Source organism: Genypterus blacodes, unplaced genomic scaffold, assembly GCF_046128005.1.
Source record: "Genypterus blacodes isolate CSIRO-AG114 ecotype Tasmania unplaced genomic scaffold, CSIRO-AGI_Gbla_v1 ptg000218l_1, whole genome shotgun sequence".
Classification (NCBI taxonomy): domain Eukaryota; kingdom Metazoa; phylum Chordata; class Actinopteri; order Ophidiiformes; family Ophidiidae; genus Genypterus; species Genypterus blacodes.
The window spans coordinates 77,864-100,037 of NW_027467017.1; the positions used below are offsets into that span (position 1 = coordinate 77,864).

General features: G+C 49.4%; 1 protein-coding gene across 1 annotated transcript; it reads left to right on the forward strand.

The window, feature by feature from the left end:
* Window positions 1–959: 959 nt before the first annotated feature.
* nrbp2b (nuclear receptor binding protein 2b) lies at window positions 960–22,093 on the forward strand. Its single transcript, XM_076170413.1, has 18 exons — window positions 960–1,633; window positions 15,898–16,020; window positions 16,109–16,210; window positions 16,314–16,403; window positions 16,757–16,797; window positions 16,919–17,013; window positions 17,128–17,151; window positions 17,293–17,379; window positions 17,542–17,597; window positions 17,677–17,772; window positions 17,894–18,026; window positions 18,342–18,444; window positions 18,537–18,587; window positions 18,675–18,810; window positions 18,967–19,020; window positions 19,358–19,421; window positions 19,543–19,598; window positions 19,712–22,093. Exons 1-18 carry the CDS (start codon window positions 1,514–1,516, stop codon window positions 19,796–19,798), a joined length of 1,518 nt encoding a protein of 505 aa, XP_076026528.1. The 5' UTR covers window positions 960–1,513; the 3' UTR covers window positions 19,799–22,093.
* Window positions 22,094–22,174: the final 81 nt, after the last annotated feature.

Below are 22,174 nucleotides of genomic sequence, written 5' to 3' on the forward strand. Positions count from 1 at the left end.
GGGGATACAGGGATGAGTCAATGCAGGTAGGGGGCGGAGTCACAGTCAAGGCCCGAGTGAGTGAATGTGTTTGGTTGTTGTTGACTTCTCCTCTCCTCACAGGTGAACTGATATCAGGACTGAAAGCAAGGAAACAGATTCAATACAATGTGTTGAGTTCCCAACAGTGTGTGTGTGTGTGTGTGTGTGTGTGTGTGAACTTGTCTAGACGGCACTATTCGCTCTGGTGCCTCTCTGGTGTCAAGAGTAAATCTCCTTCACAGAGAGACAGAGCGGTTGGCAAGGAGTGTGAGCACTGTGTGATGAAGATGAAGATGAAGAGGCTCGTTCGTGTGCAGACCTGAGACAGACACACTTACAGAGCCAATGCTGGGGTTGGAATCTTGAATCTTACAGCAAATGAACTCGTTTAGTTTCCTGGTTCCATGTGTGTTTCCGAGCTTGGCCACTAGATGGCAGCCTAAACTCACCCTGGCTCTCTCTCTGCCTGCTGCTCACTGATTTACCGTAATCTGCCTGGTTTATGCGCAGGAACCTTTGTGAACAGGTTTGGGCTTTAAGGGCTGGATGGTGCTCATAGTTTGGGCAAGCAAATGTATTAAGACAGAGAATTGAGTCAGTCTGATCTGAAATGGGTTTGAAATTAGGAACGGAATTTAGAGTTCAGGCAGTCATCTGTGGTCTATGAGTAAAAAATTATAAATATTACACATTTACATTGTATTAAATACATGTATGTGATGTTTCTAATTATATTTGTAAACACTTTGAAATAGATTACATTTTGAATAGAACCCACTAAGATAATTGAATGAATCCTGAGCTGTAGAACAGATCTCAAACCCATAACAGATATAAAAACCCTTTGAAACTCCAGTTACGTAATGCGCAGTGACGCTCCGCTCGTGTGTGTGCGCAGCTGGAAAACACGCTGCGTGTGTATTAGCTGCGCTGCGGCCCTGCGCTCCATCTGGGTGCGCACCGTGGCTGACAGCCCGCCGCTCCGCACCGACCGACCGACCGACCGACCGACAGCGACGCGACGCGTGTGGGAGATGATCGAGGACCGAGCCGAGCTCCGTGAAACCCTCGGCACTCGGGATCCATCGCTGCCCGCTGAAGGCGCTCCGTCCGCGGCTGTTTCTCTGTGAATGTGCCGATCAACACTGAACAATTTCGCAATCTAATTCGCACGCAGTCGCCAGCGCACGAAGTGAGGACTCGCTGTGTCCCTCCGCCTTGTGCACTTCTTTCCGCGGCCGTGTCCGGGGCCGCTGCCGTGAGGGGCCGCGTGTTTCCCCTCAGCTGCCCCGCCGGACACCTTTGGGTGCCGCTTCACCTTTCTCCGTGTTTCTCTGCAACATGTTCTGAGCGCCGCGGGGGCTGAGCGGCGCTGCGTCTGGAGCTTTTTCTTCACTGCGCAGACGAGCGGCAGACAGTCTGCGTCTCCCCGAGCACAACAAACACAACAAACACCGACGGCGGGGAGGAACCGTGGCGAAACGGCGTTAACATGACGATGTCCGTCCCGGAGAGGAAATCAGGATCCGAGGGGAAGGAGGAGGAGAGCGAGGATGAGAGCGAGATCCTGGAGGAGAGCCCGTGTGGCCGCTGGCAGAAGCGCAAGGAGCAGGTCTGTGTCTGTGTCTGTGTGTGTGTGTGTGTGTGTGTGTGTGTGTTCTGTTTAGTGGATCGATCCTCTGCCTCAGTGATTATTGGTTGTGTTGACGCTGCTGCCTGATGTCGCCACCCCCCCCCCCCCCCCCCATCAGAGACCCCAGAGCTTTGATCCGGTCCGGCCCCTAAAGTCAAGGGGGACCAGGGCAGAGTCACAGTCTGGTTGGAGTCCCAGCAGGCAGGTTTACATTCTGAAACTCCTAAATCTCTCCCAAAGCGGCTCCAGAGTCCTGATCCAGGGCTCACATGTAGGATGTGAGGCCCTGCAGGGTTCAGGCCTCTAATGAAAGAACCCAAACATGCACTTTATGTGAGAATTCCTGATCCGGAGGAGGAACTCCGACTCATAAACATGGAGTTTGTTGTTGCAGGAAGTTAGAGCTCTGTGCTGCAGGTGCTGGTTAGCTCATTAACCCCGTGTGTGTCGACCCTACGAGGGGCACGGCCTGCACCCGAATGAGTGTTAGGAGCATGTAGGGGGGAGCTTGACCTTATTTCACACACACACACACACACAGTACATGTGTGTTATCATCTCTTTCCGTCTCATGTTCCACATCGGCGTCCTCTGCAGGTCATCACTCTGCGGCCATTTGTAGTTTGTGCGTTTCATATCAACAAAGTGTTCAGCAGCCAAGCACTGACGTGTGTGTGTGTGTGTGTGTGTGTGTGTGTGTGTGTGTGTGTGTGTGTGTGTGTGTGTGTGTGTGTGTGTGTGTGTGTGTGTGTGTGTGTGTGTGTGTGTGTGTGTGTGTGTGTGTGTGTATGTTAGCGTGACATGGCTGAAGCTCGTCTACCACCAGTTTGAAAAGTTTAGTGATTATCAGAGAGAAGGAGCCGACTGAGTATCGCCTCCACACACACTCACAGATAAGCCTGAGAAATGAAGCAGGAAGGTTATCTCACTCACACACACACACACACACACACACACACACACACACACACACACACACACACACACACACACACACACACACACACACACACACCCTCTCCGACACACGGTCACTTGACCTTCCTCTTTCCACTGGATTTGGTATGATGGATCTCTCTCTCTCTCTCACACACACACACACACACACACACACACACACACACACACACACGCCCTCTCCGACACACAGTCACTTGACCTTCCTCTTTCCACTGGATTTGGTATGATGGATCTCTCTCTCTCTCTCTCTCACACACACACACACACACACACACACACACACACACACACGCACACATTCACTTCCCCTGCACTACCCCTCTTCCACACCACTGCGTTTCCGGTCATTGATTACCCATCTGTGTGTTCCTGTGTGTGTCTGTGTGTGTGTGTGTGTGTGTTGTGCATTATCTGAGTTGCCAAACTTGAGGTTGAGGCCTACAGAAGAGGCTCCGCCCTCCTGTGGCATGTTGACGTGAACATGTAACCTGGTCCAGCTTGAGTGTCTCTCTGCTTCAGTCACCGTTTCCTGTCCGTGCGTCGGCGTGTTGGCGAGCAAACGAAGCACTGGGCCTCCAAGGTCAGACTTCAGTGTGCACAGTGGTGCTGCAGCAAGGGAGACATGGAGTAGAGGCGGGTCGGTGCGTTGCGGAGGCTTTGAAAAATAAGAATTTGTAAATCGGCGCGTGTCCCCTTTAAATGGCTACACACACACACACACACACACACACACACGTCTCAGCTGTTTGAAGCTTTAACGGGCCGGTGCCAGCATTACTCAGAAGAAAAAACGCCAAGTAATGAAGAACGTGTGACATTGTCTTACCAAACAAAGCCGTGTTTCATGCTGTGTGTGTGCGCCTGGTCTGCGTGTCCAGCAGGCCGGGGCGTGTCGGAGCTGCGGGCCTTAAACACGCCGCTGCTCAGTAAATAAGTCAGTGTGTGAAAGTTCAGAACACACGCCGACATACCTGCTCCTCCGCCTCCTCGCCATTCAAATAAACGCACAACGCTCTCACGTGATGTTTCTGGACTCGTTTGCCGTGGGCGCCCGGGCCGTGTTGGTGTACGGCGTCACGGCACGGCATCACAGCGTGGCCTCAGAGGTCGGCCGTCCTGCGTGGCAAACTCACTGCCTGCACTTTGCTCCATAAGCAAATGTGAAGAAGTCGCAATCGGGACTTCCAGGTCGTCACAGGATGTTTGATGAAACCCTACTGAGTCATTCTTAAAAGACTGAGACAGGGATGTTTCCTGTTAATGATTGCAGAGGGAGAACTCTTCCTCCTTTGCCTGCTTGTGTTCAGGTGGTGTGTTTACAGTCCAGGCCCTCAGATTCTGACCGCAGCTCCATAATGCAGCAGACTGGACTTCCTGTAGTGGATCCATCTTTGATCTGATGGGCGGGGCCGGAGGGCAGGTGGTTGCTTGCTTTCCTATGCAAACATTCAAACAGCGTGTGTGTGTGTGTGTGTGTGTGTGTGTGTGTGTGTGTGTGTGTGTGTGTGTGTGTGTGTGTGTGTGTGTGTGTGTGTGTGTGTGTGTGTGTGTGTGTGTGTGTGTGTGTGTGTCAAAGTCTCAGGCGTGTGTCAGCGTTCACATGCTGGTCTCAGCTTTTGGCAGCAGCAGCAGTGTGTCAGGTCATGTGATCGTATTCAAACGGCGCACTTCCATCCGTGTGCTACATCATGTGACGTGTCAACGAGTGAACGCGACCTGACGCCTTCTTCTTCTTCTTCTTCACCTCCTCCTGGCAGAACACACACATCCATGCGTTCCTTTACACAGACAGTCTAATGTAGAGTAGATGTGAGTGCTTCTTCCTCACACACACATGCTTCTCTTCTCCCTCACACACACACGTCTCTGCCCCTCCTGCCTCACACTCGCACATCCTCTGATTTAGCATTTTCTCTGCAGAATTCTTCATCCCATTTCGTGGCCTTAACTCAGCCCTTGTTTATATTGTTCAGTAAACCTCCATCATTCTTCTCTGGTGTCTTTAAAGCGACTCATTAAACTGAGCTAATGAACCCGAGGCGCCGGCTCCTCCTCGGCTTCACGTCGTGTCGCAACTTGCAGCTCGCCGGCGCTCAGCCTGTCCTGAGGGGATCCTCCTAATGACTGCCATCCCATAATAGTCCAGCAGTGGAGGCATGCTTCAGGGTTTGACAGCTGCCCTACGAGGAATCACATCTCACCTCTCGGGTTTCTCTCTGACCTCCGTCCTCTCTGGGACTCTGACTGTCTCTGCCGACTGCCAACCTGAAGTTTAATACCAGATCTGTGTCAATAAAAGAGGAGTTTAACCTTTGACCCGATAAGTCATTTCCTGTGCTCCACACGTTCCTTTTCCTTGGTTTGACTCCGTCGTTCCTCGTCATTAGTCCTCACTCTCGGCGCCACGCGGCCCGAGGGAATCCAACACCACGCAAAAGCGGCCGCTGACACATTTATGAATGAGTCCATGACGCTTTCTGCCCTGATGGCTGGAGCATGAAGAGAGAGGAGAGGAGATGAGAGGAGGGGAGAGGAGGGGAGGGGAGAGGAGAGGAGAAGGCGACAGCTTCTTCACGGGGTCACGTTTTAATAACCTTTCATAACTGTAATGACCTCTGACCTCTGATGGCTCCACAGCTGAGGCCCTGAAGTAATCACTGAACATCAGAGCAGTGTTTGTATCCAGTGATCACATCTGAGCGCTGGAACTCTGCTTTTTAAGTTCCTTTACCTTCTTAAAAATGCTTAAATGTAGTGAAATACCGCTGCTTGGCTCTGAGAGGAACCAACATGGCTGCCGTGTTTAGGTGGACATGTTTCACTGCACGGACACGCCAAAGTGTTTACACTGAACAGCCAGCAGCACTTGTGTAGCGCGGCGTTGACGGTTTTACACTCGGCTTAGTGAAGCTTCACCTGCCAGGAGGAGGAGGATGAGGAGGAGCTCTACACATAGACTGTGAATATCTTCGTCACGTGAAGTTTGTCCTGTGAGCTGTGTCTGTGTTTGGTCCATGGTTGAGCTGTGACTGGAGGCCTCCTGGTTGAGCGTCCCTGATGATGAACTGAGGTAATCACTGCTCCTGTGTGGACAGAAGGGTGGGAAGAGACTCTAGACTCTGACAGATGCATTAATGAGGATCCTGTTGCCATGACACATTGTGAATTCCCCGGAGCTTCTGTCTGTGATGTGAGCAGCTTTACAGCAAACAACAGAGCAGATGGTGTTCAGCCTGTGGGGCGCCGCTCTGAACGGGCTAATCGGGATGTTCTCTGGAAGGCGTCGACCCTGGGCTAGTTGCAGGATGTTCCGTCTTTCGATCCGCGCAGAGTAGCTGATGAAGTGGTCGGCCCTGAGGGAGCCTGTCGCCCGTGGCCTGGTTGTGAAACGTGAGCACGGAGGCCTCTGGGTCACCGGAGCCGGTGGGATGTACGGGGGAGCTCGCCGTCAGCGCTTTCTGTTCCAGCTGTGTGAAATGGAGACGCCCAGCATTTTCTGCCCGTCAGACGGGGAAGCTGGCATGAAGCGGTTTCCTCCTCCAGGAGACACGTGCGTCTCCACGCGTTCACGGAGCTGCAGAGACCTTCAGCGCACGCGGCGGCCCGGGTCGCTGACTTATTCTGGTGTAGCGTTCTGGCTGCTGTGCCATTAAATCTGAGCGTCTGGCCCCTCCCCCCCACGCTCCAGCAGAGGGCAAAGTCCTCCGCCCCCTCGCTGCTCGACGCTTTGATCAAAGAACACGTGTGAATGTCAAAGTGTCGTTCATGACATCATACTAGCTTGACCTTTGCAACCAAACATAGAAATCTGTGTGTGCACGGCTCCAGACTGAGGTAGGGGAAGGAGCTAGCGGGCGACTTTCACGTTCACATTTAGGCATCACACTGAGTGAACCTCAGTGTGCAGAAGCTGCAGAGGACATGCAGAAACAGAGCGTCCTGGTCCTGGTCCTGGTCCTGGTCCTGGTCCTGGTCCTGGTCTCCTGACAGGAAGTCCGGCCATTCAAGTGAAGTGCCAATCAGAGAGAAGCCTGATGAATTAAATATGGACTCCATGAATGAACGCCCCCCCCCCCCCCCCGGCTGCAGCTCAGGTTGATGCTCACTTTCTCTGCTTAATTCCTTCCGGGAGATAAAGACCAGATCAGCATGACTCTGCTGTCAGAACGTGTTTTCTGCTCCATCTCCTTCTCGCTCGTTCTCTTTGCGTCAGCTTGGCCTTCTAAACGAGCGCCACTCATGGAAACACTCCAGTCGGTGCAAGGCAGAAACACACACTTACTTTACCAGGTCCTCACACCTCTCTCTCTCTCTGTCTCTGTCTCTCTCTCTCTCTCTTTCTCTCTCTCTGCCTCTCTCTCACTCTCTGTGCCTCTCACTCACTCACCCTCTCACTCTCTCTGCCCCTCGCTCACGCTCTGTCTCACTCTCTCTGCCTCTCTCTCACTCTCTCTGCCCCTCGCTCACTCTGTCTCACACGCCGTCTCGCTCTCTCTGCCTGTCTCTCACTCTCCCTGCCTCTCTCTCTCTCCCTCTCTCCTGCACGGCGTTTCTGTTTGCTGCTTCCTTACGAGCCGAGCTGTCCCCGAAGTTATTCCCCGACATGTTCCGGCACGTCGGCCCCGCAGCTCTCCCTGCTTCTGGCCGCTGTGGCCATGCTCAATAGGTTTCTGCACTGTTTGCCAAGTCTGTGGAGCTTTGAGCTTTTAGCCTGAGTCACCGCTTTCACTCACTGCAGCAGAAGAGATGCAGAGACGCCGGGCCTCCCTGTGTGTGGGTGTGTGTGTGTGTGTGTGTGTGTGTGTGTGTGTGTGTGTGTGTGTGTGTGTGTGTGTGTGTGTGTGTGTGTGTGTGTGTGTGTGTGTGTGTGTGTGTGTGTGTGTGTGTGTGTGTGTGTGTGTGTGGACATTTACAAGCATGAAGTGGGCAGAGCTTTTCCCACTTTATGGAGAAGTTTAATACTTGGGCGGACGCTGTTAAGCTTCTCCAAGAACACAGTCAATTGCAGATGTTGTTAAAGGAATGGGAAGGAGGCCAGTTTCAGGTCAAGGCAAACACACACACACACACAAACACCCTTTAAGCTGCCTGCAATGTAGCGAAGTCTCAACCAATTAAAGCCGCCGCTTCTATTCTGGGAATTGGAGTGTTATTGTAAGTGGGGGGGGGAAACCAATTTGGGAACAATCCGTCCTTGTTTTGTAAACCTTCTCCTCTCTGCTTCTGTGCTCTTCTGGTGCCAACGTTGTGGAAGTGTGAGTGAGTTTAGTTTGGCTGGAGGCGATGGTAATCCAAACAGAGCGACTCCTTTCTTCTTCTTCGATTTCTGCTGATGATTTGGATCAGAACAGGAAGTTGGACGAGAGGGAAGAGCGGCGCTTTAATCTGAAGGGAAAGACAGAAAGGTGGAATGTGAGTGTGGGATGATCCCAGAGTGAGAGGATGGACGGAGCACATCTGTCTCTCATGCTGGGGTTAGTGAGCAGGAGGTCTCTCTCTCTCTCTCTGTCTCTCTCTCTCTCTCTCTGTCTCTCTCTCTCTCCCCCCCCCCCCCCCTGTGGAGGAATTTCCTGAAGCTGTGCGTTTGTTGCCTGCAGGCAGACGTGGAGATGAGATCTTCAGACAGGAAGCTGAGCTGGAGAGAGTTTGTATATCGTGCAAACTGGTTTTTCTCGATCAGCGGTGGGTTGTGCTGGATAAACTGGATGATGGAAAAACGTGCAGAAGCTTCGTCGCTCCGCTTCCACACACCTCCGCTTCAAATGGGTTTCAGCTGCACGCCGTGTTTGTTTCTCCACAGGCTTCCAGCCAAAGCCGGCGCTCCTTTTGATCCGAGGCGCTGTTTGCTTTATTAAGACTGACACACCAAACAGGTCAAGCTTGTTAACCTGGAACATTCGCCCAGGGAGGACAGGAAGGAGGTATTAACCTCGCCAGGACGCAAACCTTTCAGCCTCACAACTTATAGAATCTTGTTCAGGCGTAGAATCTGATTTCCTGGTTTGACAAACAAAGCCAAAGCTCAGAAATATGATTTAATATGAACATTTGTAATTCTGTGTGACATGACTCTTTAAAGGATTCTCACACACACACACACACACACACACACACCCAGGTGAGTGCTGAGCTATAATCAGGCTGGGTGTTGTTTCTTGCCACAGGCCCAAACTATTCTTTAACTGTCAGCTAATGACAGTTCTGTTTCCAGTTCTGTGTGTCAGGATGCTTGTTCACACGCTTAACAGATGGCGCCTCTTTAAGTCCCTCATGCGGGACTCGAACACACACACACATAGGTACAGTACGTCTCCCTTAGGATGAAGGCGGCGAGTCTCTCTGTCCTCTAACCCCTCAGAGTGACGCTGCTTTTATCTCTCCTGCCTTGAGAGTTTGAGTTCTAAAATGAGTAAACACACACACACACACACACACACACACACTGTGGAATAGTAGATAAAGTATCTCGGCGTCCCGACCTTGTGCTTTCTCCACTTGGACTCAGGGCTGCACAGCAGGACTGAACTCTCACTGTTTGTCCTTAATGCATTTCAAGTCAAACTGACATGTCTGCCGTGTGTGTATGTGTGTGTATGTGTGTATGTGTGTATGTGTGTATGTGTGATCACGGATCAACAGGAGGCCGCCGCTCTCCGAGTAAACATGAGGTGTTGCGTAATCACAATCTGATTGGTTGAAATGGCCCGTTTCCTGTGGGGAGGCGGGTCTGAAGTGGGAAAAGAGAACAGACAACACACAGGAAAACAAAGAAGAGACGACACAGTGACAAGTGAAACGCACAAAGACAGATTTCTGCTCTGGAGTTTGTGTGAAAATATCCACACCAGTAGGACAGAGAGCAGCACAGAGCGTTTGTGACCTCTTGTTTGTGTAAACAAGTGTGAAAGTTGACCTCTGTCACTGACACACACACACACACACACACAGTGACACACCTGTTTGTGTATTGCACAATCTTGTAACCTCACACACAGATACACAATCACACACTCACGTCGCCCCTGTACCGCAGCAGCAAGCCTCAACTCTGAGGACTCTGAGAACTCTTTAACACTTTGGATGCCGGTGGCGTCTGGGCCGGCCGGCGGCGCCGCTCCAGACGTCTCTGATGCAGCTGTGTGTGGTTTAGCCGCTCGTCACCCGCCGGCCTTGTAAACCTGAAGCTTTGTCACAACATGTTGACATTGGGAGAGCGAGGACAGAGCGGCTCCTGTAACTTTGTAACCCTGGAACATTCAGACGCAGGCTTTTATCTCTCCACTGCACAAGGCGAACAAAGGCAAAGGCCACGTTCAAGTAGGGCAGCGCCTGCAGAAAGCAAACATGTTGTGATCAGGGTCCCCCCCCAACCCCCCCCCCGCCCCGCCCCCCCCGGCCTCGCTCGCCTACATTCCTCCTGCAACTGAGAAAATGAAGACGTGAGACATGATGAGAGCTAATCTTGTCTAATATCGGCTCATGATCCTGCGTGACCTTGTCTGTCCCGTGACAGAGGTTGAACCTCTCATGGTCTGAGGCTGCCGCTCACTCATTCAGTCAGTCAATCATGGGAATATTAAAGAGATCAATCTGCCTGATGCTGCAGAGTTCACTTGAATTTGTCTAATGAGTCCCTGACAGGGGAGGCTCCACTCCTGTCCTCTGTCCTCTGTCCTCTGTCCTCTGCTCTCTGCTTCATCTGCCAGACAGCTTCTCTTATGCTGAGCAGGCACACTTGAGCCAAGATGCTGACCTGATTGTGCTGCAGAACATGTGACCCCCTGCGGCGTCAGACACATGCTGGCCGACTGTAGAGTGTCTGCTGAGGGGAGGGTCAACGGGCGGTCAGCGGGCGGTCAGCGGGCGGTCAGCGGGCGGTCAGCGGGCCTGAGACGGAGAAGAAGGAGTGGGACTTCATCACTTTGCTTCAGACGCCTCAGCGGTTGATCAACATTGGCTCATCAGCACAAAATCTCTCATATTATCTAAATATGACTTTGTTCACTCAAAGATCTATTCTCATTGTTTACTACTGTATGAAAGCTGAACCCTAAGGAGCGATGTAATGAGGGGTCAGATTCAGCTTGAGCTCAGTGTCACAGGACCTTTACTTGTTCTTCCTTGGTTTTGAGTGATCCTCTGACTGCTCTTCTCACTGTAAACACATTTCTGCCTCTTCTCCTCTGACCGGCCCGTCCGCATGCAACACGCCCCTGCTGCTCTTCTTCTGCCTCACACGCAGAGTAACCCAGGTGATCCGGGCGTTGCTCTCGCTGCTCTGAACCTTGTTACTGAGTATGGATGCGGCGCAGCGTCTGATCTCTGTGAAGGCCAGATACCAACGTGTAGGAGAGCAGGCTCTCTGCCGCGATGGCGCTCGGGCCCACACACACTCAGACAAAGAAGCTCTGTCTTTTATTGCATGGAGCCGTCTGCTTGCACCAACAGAGCTGCGGCGCTGCCTTGCTCCTCTGCTCTGCTCTGCTCACTCAGCACTTACTCAGCACTGTGCTCAGGCTTTCACTCCTGTTTGTTTGTTTGTTTGTTACCTGACGACACAGAGAAGGAGCCATGATGCCTTCACACGGCTCGGCCTAATGGTGGCGCTGTCATTACCGCTTTAAACATTTAGTGGTAGAATCTTTCCTCTGGCTGCGATGTGACGGATGCCTTGCACGCCGTATAAACTCAGTCCTGCAGGAAACGAACCATAGATCAGTTAACGACGTTTAATCTCATTTTTTCAACCACTGAGACTCGTATAACCTTCTGTAAAACCCTTTGGATAATGAGAAACATGCGGCGACGACTGTTTTATGAGACCCCGGGGTGCAGGGTTTCCCTCTGACACGCTGGAGTGCTGGATTGTGGGTAATCTCCTGTGTTTATCACTGGGGCTTAGGCAGGATCATCTCATATTAAAGCAGTTAAGACACAGCGGCATGGCAGGTTACCATGTGGCCACTCCTCCATCTGAGGCAATATGCAATGTCAGGAGGGTTGACTGATAAATTCTAAGCCTAACACATAAGGAAGTAGTAGAAGTGCTGAAGTGATTTGCATATGAAGGCAGAGTGGCTAGTGAGCTGATGAAGATGGAGAGTCTTATATGTAAACTGGCAGCTACACGTGATTGTGGCTCTGAATCAGCTCAGCCTCCACCGTCCTCGCCTAATCCGACCTCTACAGACGCCTGAAGCTTCCCAAATATGAGAAAGGATTTGGCTGGAACTTCCCTCCAATAATGTCCCATCAGCTGTGGAGCTTTTTGGACATCAGCGATATTGGAATAGTTCCCCTGCTGCTTCATAGGCAGAAATGCTTGCGTTGCCAGGAGATCATGCTGAAAAATGAAGAACTCCCAAACCTGAGTGAGAGCTCTTTGTGCTTCGCTCGCAACTCAACAATCCACCCCTTGTTGTCTCATTTTCAGAGGTGGTTTGTGAAAGAGCACAGGGATACAGAGTGTGACGGCCTTCAACATCCAAGCAGAGCTGCTGTTGTTTTTGAAATGAACACATGATCCTAAAATCCCCTTTTCCACGCCCCAGATCCACCTTCCTTCCAACAGCCAATCACAGTGCAGGAACCACTGCGCTGTTTACGAGTCGCACGCTACCATGACCAGGCAACGGACCCCGTTGGGACGTCCACGCTGGGACAGGGGACCGAGTGTTTCACAACATCCAGAAAAAATAAACAACACCCAAACACAGACGGCAATGGAAACTCCCATGTTCCCGTCCTTAAACTACGGGATCCATCCTTTCCACTGCTGTCAGCGAGTGGAGGCGTCGTGCTGCAGCCCACTAATGCCAGTAATCAGATTAGCTTCTCTAGTGGAGCTGGAGAAGGAGATTACTCTGTTGGTAATGTCCGTTTGCTCCACTGCCGCCCTGCAGAGAGCCTTTGCAGCTGCAGGGTTACTGCAGGTTGAGCTCTAAAGAAGCCACAGTGGTTAAAAACATGTAGTGAAAGGTTTCTGTTGCTTTTGGCTGGTATTTTTAGACCCACACCAAGATATCTGTGGCCTCCACCAAAGTGAGAGCTCTGGTCTGTCTGAACACACAAGCAGAAATGATGACGTTTGGAAGTCTAGTCCTCAGCTGCCGGGGCTTCAGACGAGGTGCTGGAGCCTGAAGACGACAAACTAGCAGAGGATTCAGACGCTTCAGCGCCTGAGGCTTCACGTCTGCTGGTCCGGAGCAAAGTCTGGAGTGTTCCACTGGTTGTTAACATGATATCCTGGCGATTTTACAAAACTTTCTATGAATGTTGGAGCGTTTTGGAGAGTCTGCAGAATGGAAAACCTGAAACAGAAGTGGCCATTAATTCATAAAATGCAGTGAGAGGATATTCTATTCACCTCCAGCTCGTGCTGCAACACGTAGAGTGTGTGTGTGCGTGTGTGTGTGTGTGTGTGTGTGTGTGTGTGTGTAATGTGGAGCCTCAGGCGGCGCAGGTTGTGTCGTTTGAGTGTATGTGAGGTTAATGAACAAAGCTCCAATTCAACTCAGCTACTTCTTTCACTAGCTTGACAGTCGCTCAGCTACTTTCAAATCAATGTAGCTTTTCCAGTCACTTGCTTTCTTTCCCCACAATCAGCAGTAATGCATTTCTAAGAACTGTCGAACTTGAAAACACACACACACACACACACACACACAGCTAACAGCAGCGCAACTCCCCCACTTGTTTCCCAGCATGCATCACTCTCCCCAGTCAACTTAACCTTATATGTCTTAATATTTCCCCTTGAAGTAGCTTTGATGTACTTATAGCTACTTTCCCTCACGGGCTTGCTATGTAGCTTAGGTCAAAGTAGCTTGATGCTTTTCAATCATTTCAAAGTAGTGGTTAGCAGTAAGAAGCTTTCCTGAAGGTGCTGCTGCTGCTGCTGCTGCTGCTGCTGATGATGATAGTGGCGTGTGTGCTTGCTTATTATCTAAATGTAAACACAGCCCGTCTATATGTTGGTGTCCCTGGGTTCTGGGTAAGACGGAGCAAAGGAAGCAGCAGAGCGGAGCTTTCATACGAACACGCAGGCAGGGAGCGCCCAGATTAACTTCATCCACACAGGAAATTGCTCAGAGTGCCGCATACAGTGAGTAATGAAACGCCGCTGTTGTGCTTCTCCTTCTCCACGTCTCTGAAATGACTCAATGCACGAAACACACGCGCTGATCTGACGAGGTTTGCATGTAAACAAAGCTACAAAGTGACTTGTAGAACCGGTTTGATCACAGCTTTGCTCAGGTATTGCATTATACCGTGCTGTGTCAACACAGAGATACTAGATGGTGGGGGCGGGGCGGGGCAGGCGGGGGGGGGGGGCTGTCAGAGGTCAATGTCAGCTGTGGAACAATGACCCTGGAGCTGGTAAATATTCAATCATGCATGGGCAGATATGGACAAGTGGGGGAAATGGACTGCAGCAGCCGTGACTTTGGCTGTGCTGGATTACAACGGCCTCAGTGTGCCGCCCTCCTGAGGAACACTGGACCTTCCACCCAAAGCTTCTGCTCAGAGCACAGCCCCCCTACTTACAGGAGCACGAGGGGGCATAATGGACACGTTGTTGACACCAGCTCGAAGTTTTCAGGCCTTCAAAGACGGCTCAAAGCTGCACTGTGTAACTTTTAACAACGCGGTTAGTTTTCATCACATCCTGACAGGAGTGTGAGAAATGTCACATCTCTGTTACTCCTCCTCTTCCTCCTCCTCCTCTTCCTCCTCCTGCTGGAATCTAATTTGGGGAAAATGTATGACCCCAAAACCGTACAATCATTACCACTGTTTACCACAGGGGGGCTCACTTCCTCCATTGTCAATCTTTAGTCATCTTTCAGATTAAAGACATAATAAGAAGAAGAAGAAGAAGAAATGAAGCTGCATCTCCATTATGTTACCCTGATAGAACAGCGTTGGGGTTTATTTATCTGTGTCTTCTCACAGTTTCATTTTCATCAAATGTAAAGCTGGTTTCTTCCTGTCATCCTGTTTTCCAAAATTTTCAAAGTAAAAGCACAGCGTCTCTCCGCACTGCGTCTGAACCCATTTAGCTGTGTGAGGATGAACTCATTTAGGTGTGCCAGCTCAGGCAGCAGTGTGTCCTGTGGCCAGCGGCTCTTTGCTCTCTGCTGCTGCTCTGTTTATGCTGGGGCCATGGAGCTCTAGACCGCTCTGGACCGCTCTGGACCGCCTGAGCCCACCACACACCAGATTACACACCCAGACACACACCTCACTTCACTCTGTGTTCCTGTTGTACTTGGAGCTCTGTACCACCTCCTCCATCTTGTGTCCAGTGCCCCCCCGTCTCTCTCTCGTGTTCTCTCTCTCTCTCTCTGTCTCTCTCTCTCTCTCTCTCTGTCTCTCTCTCTCTCTGTCTCTCTCTCTCTCTGTCTCTCTCTCTCTCTCTCTGTCTCCCTCTCTGTCTCTCTCTCTCTGTCTCTCTCTCTGTCCCTCTCTCTCTCTCCGTCTCTCTCTCTCTCTGTCTCTCTCTCTCTGTCTCTCTCTCTCTGTCTCTCTCTCTCTCTCCATCTCTCTGTCTCTCTCTGTCTCTGTCGCTCTCTCTGTCTCTCTCTTTCTTTCTCTCTCTCTCTCTCTCTCTCGCTCTACCTCCCTCTCTCTCTCCCCCCCACCTCTCTCTTTGTCTCTACCCCCCCCCCCTCTCTTTCTCTCTCATCCTTTCGCCCCTCTTGCCTCTCTGCATCGTCACAGACGCCCTTGAGTGTCGATCAGCTGAATAGCAGACTGATATTCATTGATCATAGGTGTGTGAATGCCTGCTTGTTGTTGCCTCTGAGCGTACGTGGAGCTTCCTGTTCCTTTATCATGAATTGCCGGGTGTTTGTTTGTTTTCTTCTCGCTGAAATAGAGGAACATCAGGAGCATATGGAGCTCTAAATGTTCTCACAGCAGAAGTGATGTGTGAGTGTGATCATGTTCATGTTTTGTTGTGTGAGTGTGTTTGCTCTGTGTAAACCTGCTTATGCCCCGGGGCCTTATGGGTGTGCTCACTGGCTAAGGAGCTTACATATGCTGTGGTTGGATTTAAACGTTCAGTCCCGGCCTGTGAGCAGGGAAGACGCTCTGTCGTCACCTGCTGTACCGTACCGTACCGTCGCTCTGTAACACCTCTACTGTCATCACTTAAACATCCACACCTGAATGTACGGCAGTGTGACTGAAGAAAACGACTGTGTAGAAACCAGCAAGCCCTGAGTTGGAGGCCTGGCATTATGGTAGAATGACTCGAAATGTGTTTCTGCCCCCTGCAGGTGAGCCAAGGTAATGTCCCTGGTGTGGAAAGTGCCTCTCTGGCCATGGACACAGAGGAGGGGGTGGAGGTGGTGTGGAACGAGGTTCTCTTCTCCGACAAGAAGGTCTTCAAAGCACAGGAGGTATTTGGTTCTTGCCTGCACAGACTTCATCTGTGTTCAGGTGTCTCACATGGAGAGGTGAACTGTCTCTGATGCTTATGTTCCCTAGGAGAAGATCAAGGAGATGTTTGAGAACCTGATGCAGGTCGAACACCCCAACATCGTCAAGTTCCACAAGTACTGGCTGGACATGAAGGAGAGCCAGGCTCGAGTGAGTGTCCTTCTCCCTCTCTCTCTCTCTCTCTCTGTTCCGTCTTTCTCCCGCTCTCCTCTATTTAAAAGTGGCTCTTCCCTCCTTTCTCTTTGACCAACAGGTTATATTCATCACAGAGTACATGTCCTCAGGCAGCCTCAAGCAATTCCTGAAGAAGACCAAGAAGAACCACAAGACCATGAATGTGAAGGTCAGTGTTTTCACTCTGGTCACATCCTGTCCTTTGGTGGTAGCCTGTGGTACTGCAGCACCGTCACAATGCAGATCCACTACAGTCTATTTACTTCAGGAGTGCTAATGATGTAGCAGGGCACTGTCTGTCTCAGAGGGCTTCGGCCTGCACTGGGACCCTGCAGGTGTATCCAGCATCTCATCCTCACCCCCTGTCTCTTCTATTTTAACTTATGTTTGTTCTATTCTCTTCAAAACAGTAAATTTCCTTAAATACAAATGTATGATAAGCATTTTATCTCTGAGAATGACAAGAGGGACGTTGTATTTTAGTTAGAGTACAATTTGAGTCTCTGTTGTGTCGTATTTTAGGCCTGGAAGAGATGGTGCACCCAGATCCTCTCGGCCCTCAGGTACTCCCTCCCTCCCTCCTCCCTCCCTCCTTCCCTCCCTCCCTGCTGTGACTTGTAACATTTGCGTAACATCTCAGACAGGAAACAGACGGTAACCTTTCTTTCTTTTATCTTGTGCCAGTTACCTCCACTCTTGTGATCCACCAATAATCCACGGCAACCTGACCTGTGACACCATCTTCATCCAGCACAACGGCCTCATCAAAATCGGCTCAGGTCTGCTCACTAAGCTCCCGCCACTCATTTCATTCATATCCTGCACTCTAATGTATTATTCTTGGTAATATATTGCCATAAATTGCCAATTATATTCCATTTTTCTTTCCACAGTGTGGCACCGACTGTTTGTGAATGGTAAGAGAGAGATCTTTCAGTATGGTGACATTGTGAAGGCCTCCCTCGTCTCTGTGTTGGCTGCTGACAGGAGTGTTTCCTGTGTCTTTATCTCTCTATCCTCTCCCTCTATTCTATCTGCTGTGTTCCTGATGTCGCCAGTGTTTCCAGACGCCAGTGTCCAAGGTAAAGGCAGGCAACACCGGGACGAACAGAGGAATCTCCACTTCTTTGCCCCGGAGTACGGCTGTAAGTGTGACGGTGCAGTTCACACATCCAATCTGTTTTCATTTAATACTGAAGGGACGGTTCACCTAAGAGTGAAAGGGGCAGATTTGTTTGCGTCATAGCAGTGAGACTAGAGACTAAATGAGTCTTTGCTTTGATCCGGCTCCTTTGCTCTGTTTCCAGCCAGTGAAGACGATTATGCCATTGACATTTTCTCATTTGGGATCTGTGCTCTGGAGGTGAGTTCAACAAAGGATGTCTCTTTGACTTTGTCCCGCAGTGTGTGTGTGTGTCTTGACCGATTGTTTTTGCTCATAGATGGCAGTACTGGAGATCCAGGCCAATGGCGATGCTGCCGTTTCCAAGGAGGCCATAGCCAACGCAGGTCAATCTCTGGAAGACCCTCTCATGAGAGTGAGTCTACAAAATGTCCCAAATATACCGAGGAGTGGAGCCAAAGGGAGGATGAAGAGGCAGAGATGAGGAGCGTCTGGTCATGTGTCACCCTGACCTTGTGTCCCTTTGCTATTTGCAGGAGTTCACACAGTCTTGTTTACGTCACGAAGCCAAACTCCGTCCAACCGCTCACGACCTTCTGTTCCACCGGGTGCTGTTTGAGGTCCACTCCCTCAAGCTGTTGGCGGCCCACTGCCTCATCAACAACCAGTGTGAGTGTCTCACCCCCGCACGCCACATGCTTAGCACATGAAGCTCACACGCTACGCCTCGCCTCGTCTCATGCTCACCGGGAGATTGACAGCTGTCCATCTGCTGCAGGTTCTAAAATACTCAACAAGTTTGTCAAATGAAACCAAAACTCTATTGACGGATCAAAATCAACCTAGAGATGAAAATACAAACATAGAACATACAAAACATCAGAAGTTGTAAACACTGGGCAAGCTGCTATGAGAACAACTATAACAGGTTTTGAAGAGAGACAGTTCTCAGGCATGTGTGTAAATCTGTTGTTGCATCCACAGACTTGCTTCCTGAAAACTGCGTGGAGGAGAAAACAAAGTCCTTTGATCCGAACGCTGTGATGGCAGAGATCAAACACGACGACAGACAAGGAGTCCAGCTCAAGTAAAATCAGACAGACGGCTGCATGCCAACGTCCAGGGACACGTCAAGAACATCACTCACTGTGTCCTTCTGTCTCTCTTCCTGTCCTACAGATATTCCCATGTGTCTCCTTTGGAACTGGACAAGTTTCTGGAGGACGTTAAGTGAGCATAGCAGTCATTTTTGTAATAATCTGCACTTTTATCCCCCAAGTGTTGGAGGTTAAACATTTGGACCATTCCTCTCTTCAGGAATGGTATTTACCCCTTAATGAACTTCGCCTCGTCTCGGCCGCACCCTGTCCCTCGTGCCCTGTCCTTGTCCCAGGAGCAGGTGGAGACGGTCAAGACCCCGACTCCTGAACCCCAGGAGACGGAGACGAGGAAGGTGAGCCTCTCAGACCTAAAATGAGCTCCACGCAAAAAGAGCCTGCGCCAATACAAACAGTTTTTGATGAAGGAAATGTGTGTGTGTGTGTGTGTGTGTGTGTGTGTGTGTGTGTGTGTGTGTGTGTGTGTGTGTGTGTGTGTGTGTGTGCTTTAGGTTGTTCAGATGCACTGTAATCTGGAGTCAAATGAAGAAGGGACCAAAACTCATGTGAGTGGCATGTTATCACCGGTCAACACATTGTGACCTCAGTATTATAAAGTTTTATCTGTTAAATTGGTGAGAAGCTAAAGTGAAGGCGTAATGTTCTTGTGGGTTTGATTTTTGTATTTCTCAAATGTATGGCTTTAATAAGTCAAACACTCAGTCTTACATAAGAGATCAGCTCATCAGAATGTCAAAGCTTTAAAGGTCTTTATGATGCTAAGGTCCAGCTGCTCTGTGATCTGCTTCATTACATCATCATAGCTATTTTACCAGTGAAGTGATTTGTGTTGGATCAAATGAAATCCTGCCTGATTTAATGGAGTCCTTCTCATCTCCTTAGCTCTCTTTGTTTCTGAAGATGGACGACAAGCTCCATCGGCAGCTAAGCTGTGACATTCTTCCAAGTAAGCTGATCACAGTGAAACATTAGAAATAATAAGAAATGACATTTTCAAAATGGAATACTTTTCACCTTCATTTTTTGTCATTGCCTGTTGACTGAAATACTTCATGTGAAACTTCCAGCTGACACCTCCAAAGACCTTGCCAGTGAACTTGTTCACTATGCCTTCATAAACGAGGTAAACATAAAGGCATCCACCACATTACTGTGACACATGATACAGTCCATCTCTCATCACCGTCTGTCTTGTGTAGTTTTAAGAGAACCTCTGTGGTCGTGTGTCCTCTGCAGGATGACAGTGAGAAGGTGGCGGGGTTCCTGGAAGACGCAATCAGTCGACACCGGGTCAAAGCACTCGCCACTGGGAGCACACAGTGAGGAGGGGTCACACAGCGGCTGGCCCAGACAGAGGGGCCCGGGGCGTTGACCACTCAAATCGAGGACAGGGAGAGGGCAGCGGACAAGATCACACAGCCGGGAGCAGAGGGAACACCCCCAGCTGGGGATAAGGGGACAAATACGGACGGATGCTGGGCCTCCATAGTCAGAAAATCATCTTAGCTATAAGGTGGAATTGCTGGGATTGAGAAAGGAACCGTAGGCACCTCTGGTTGGAGGACCAGAGGCAACATGGCTGTGTTCAGCAATCCCACAAAGCAGTGGAAGATTGACAAATTCCCTGCCTAAAAGGGCTATCATGCCTTAAGATATAACTTACTTCTTTTCCATAACACCACTATTCAGAATAGATTTGTTTTACACAGATAATTAAAGCAGCAGCTGTTTCATATGGACATGTTATTGCTCAGAAGCATCACGTTGTTTGCACTCCATTTTGATCAAAACAAACAAAAATGCAGTAATTAACTAAATAAATCCTGTTTATCACCTGGAAGCTTCAGCTTATTGCAGCTTTGTGGGCTTTTACATGTCCTGTCCATCATGCACTGGCAATACTCAATCGGAGAAATTATTTATTTCTGTTCAACTGTGAATCAAGGCAATATTACACAGGCTGGCTTCTGCTTGTTCTTATTGTTGTTGTTGTTGTTGTTTTTGACCTGCCATGTAAAACACTTCACTGCACTCTTAGCTTAGCTTCTCCCAGTGCTGAATGTGCTGCAGCGAAATGTAAAGATGAGCAGTGAGCAGACGATGCCTCTCTGTCAGCCTGTAGTGCCCTGAAGGGTGTTCACTGGGAACATGTTCTGAAAGCCAAAGATATGCAAAGTGCCTCTTATGGCAATCTACTTTGGACAAATTACTCGAATGAAACAAAGTTGCACCCAACATGGCATTTTGCAATACAGCCACTTCAGACGCATCGTTTCAAACTAGTTAACACAGTTACAATCTCTTCTAAACTGAGCCCACCTTTCCGCCTGCGTGAATGTGAAGATGAGCTCAAACACACTAGACCGGGAGACGCTGATTATTGTACGTAAGGATCATGTGATAAATCCTCAGTATTCATTTGGAAACGACGTCAGCTCATGTAAACCTCTACAACAGCTGAGACACAACACAGCACGTTTGTGATGTGAGGGCATACTCTATTATAAAGGAGAGGAAATCCGTTGTACAAAGTAAATACTACACTATGACGTGGTCCTAAGATATATTATTTAACAAACATCACTACAATGCTTGTCCTTAGCTCTATTTCTAATACAGTCTGAGGATTCTTTTCTCTTCTGGGGCTAAGTTGGTTGTGTAAATGTGTTTCAAAGGGAAAATCAACCCAAATTCATCCAGATGTTCAAATTTCTGTAATTAAGTAATTATGTACTGTGATCAATAATGTATTCTGCACAAGAATTTGACATTTAGAAAACTGGGCTGCAGATGCAAAACATGAATGCCTGTTTCAGGAGTGGAATGTTTATCTGTGGCACCAGAACATCAACGACTCTACTTTTACTCCACACAGTGTCAGATTGCACTTAAATGCTGTGCTGTGTACTTCTTCTCTACCGTCATCACCTGCCTTCGCCTTCGCCCACGTCAATGCAAAAAATTTAATTTACTGTCAACAAAACTAATCTTGGCAATGTTAAAGACAACTTAGCATTTGGGTGGATTTTCCTGAACAAAACTGGACAGTGAATATAATTGTGATTTATTTTCCAATCAATCAGTATACTCTTTATCCCAAACAATTAATTGGTTCATTTATTTCCTGTCTGTAAAGTTGTGGTTGCATAACAGTTCCACTGCTGTACAGTTATTGCTTAATTACCAAGTTTATTCTGTGTAAAGCGTCCTCGTCAGTGTGTCTGGGGAGAGAGAGCTGCGCTGAACTCATCCTCGGCCTGCAGTGTACATATTTGTTTGTGGCTTTTGAAGGGGTTTACTTTGAACAAAATCTGAATGCAAAGCAATGCAACTACTGCTCCATTGTAAGCTGCATGTCTTAATGGCCTGCAGCCATTCAAAAGTCTGCATTTTGCCTTTGTTAAACACAGTTCAGTTCCAGAGGGGACCCGACCAAGAAAATGAATGTTTAGACTGTGCAAACATTAAAAGGAACCATATCAGTCTTATTTGAAGTCACTTTTTTCCTGTTGCTCTGTTGACTGTTGACTTGGCTTGGATGTGTTCTTCCTAAACCTATGTTAACTATTGTAGCTACTGCAATTAAATACATGACAATAAACCGTATGTGACACTTGAGCCAATCTCTGACGCTTTGCATCGCGGCCTGCCGCCTCTTCTTGGGCATCATGCACATAGTTTATCTTTGGAAAGGAATGG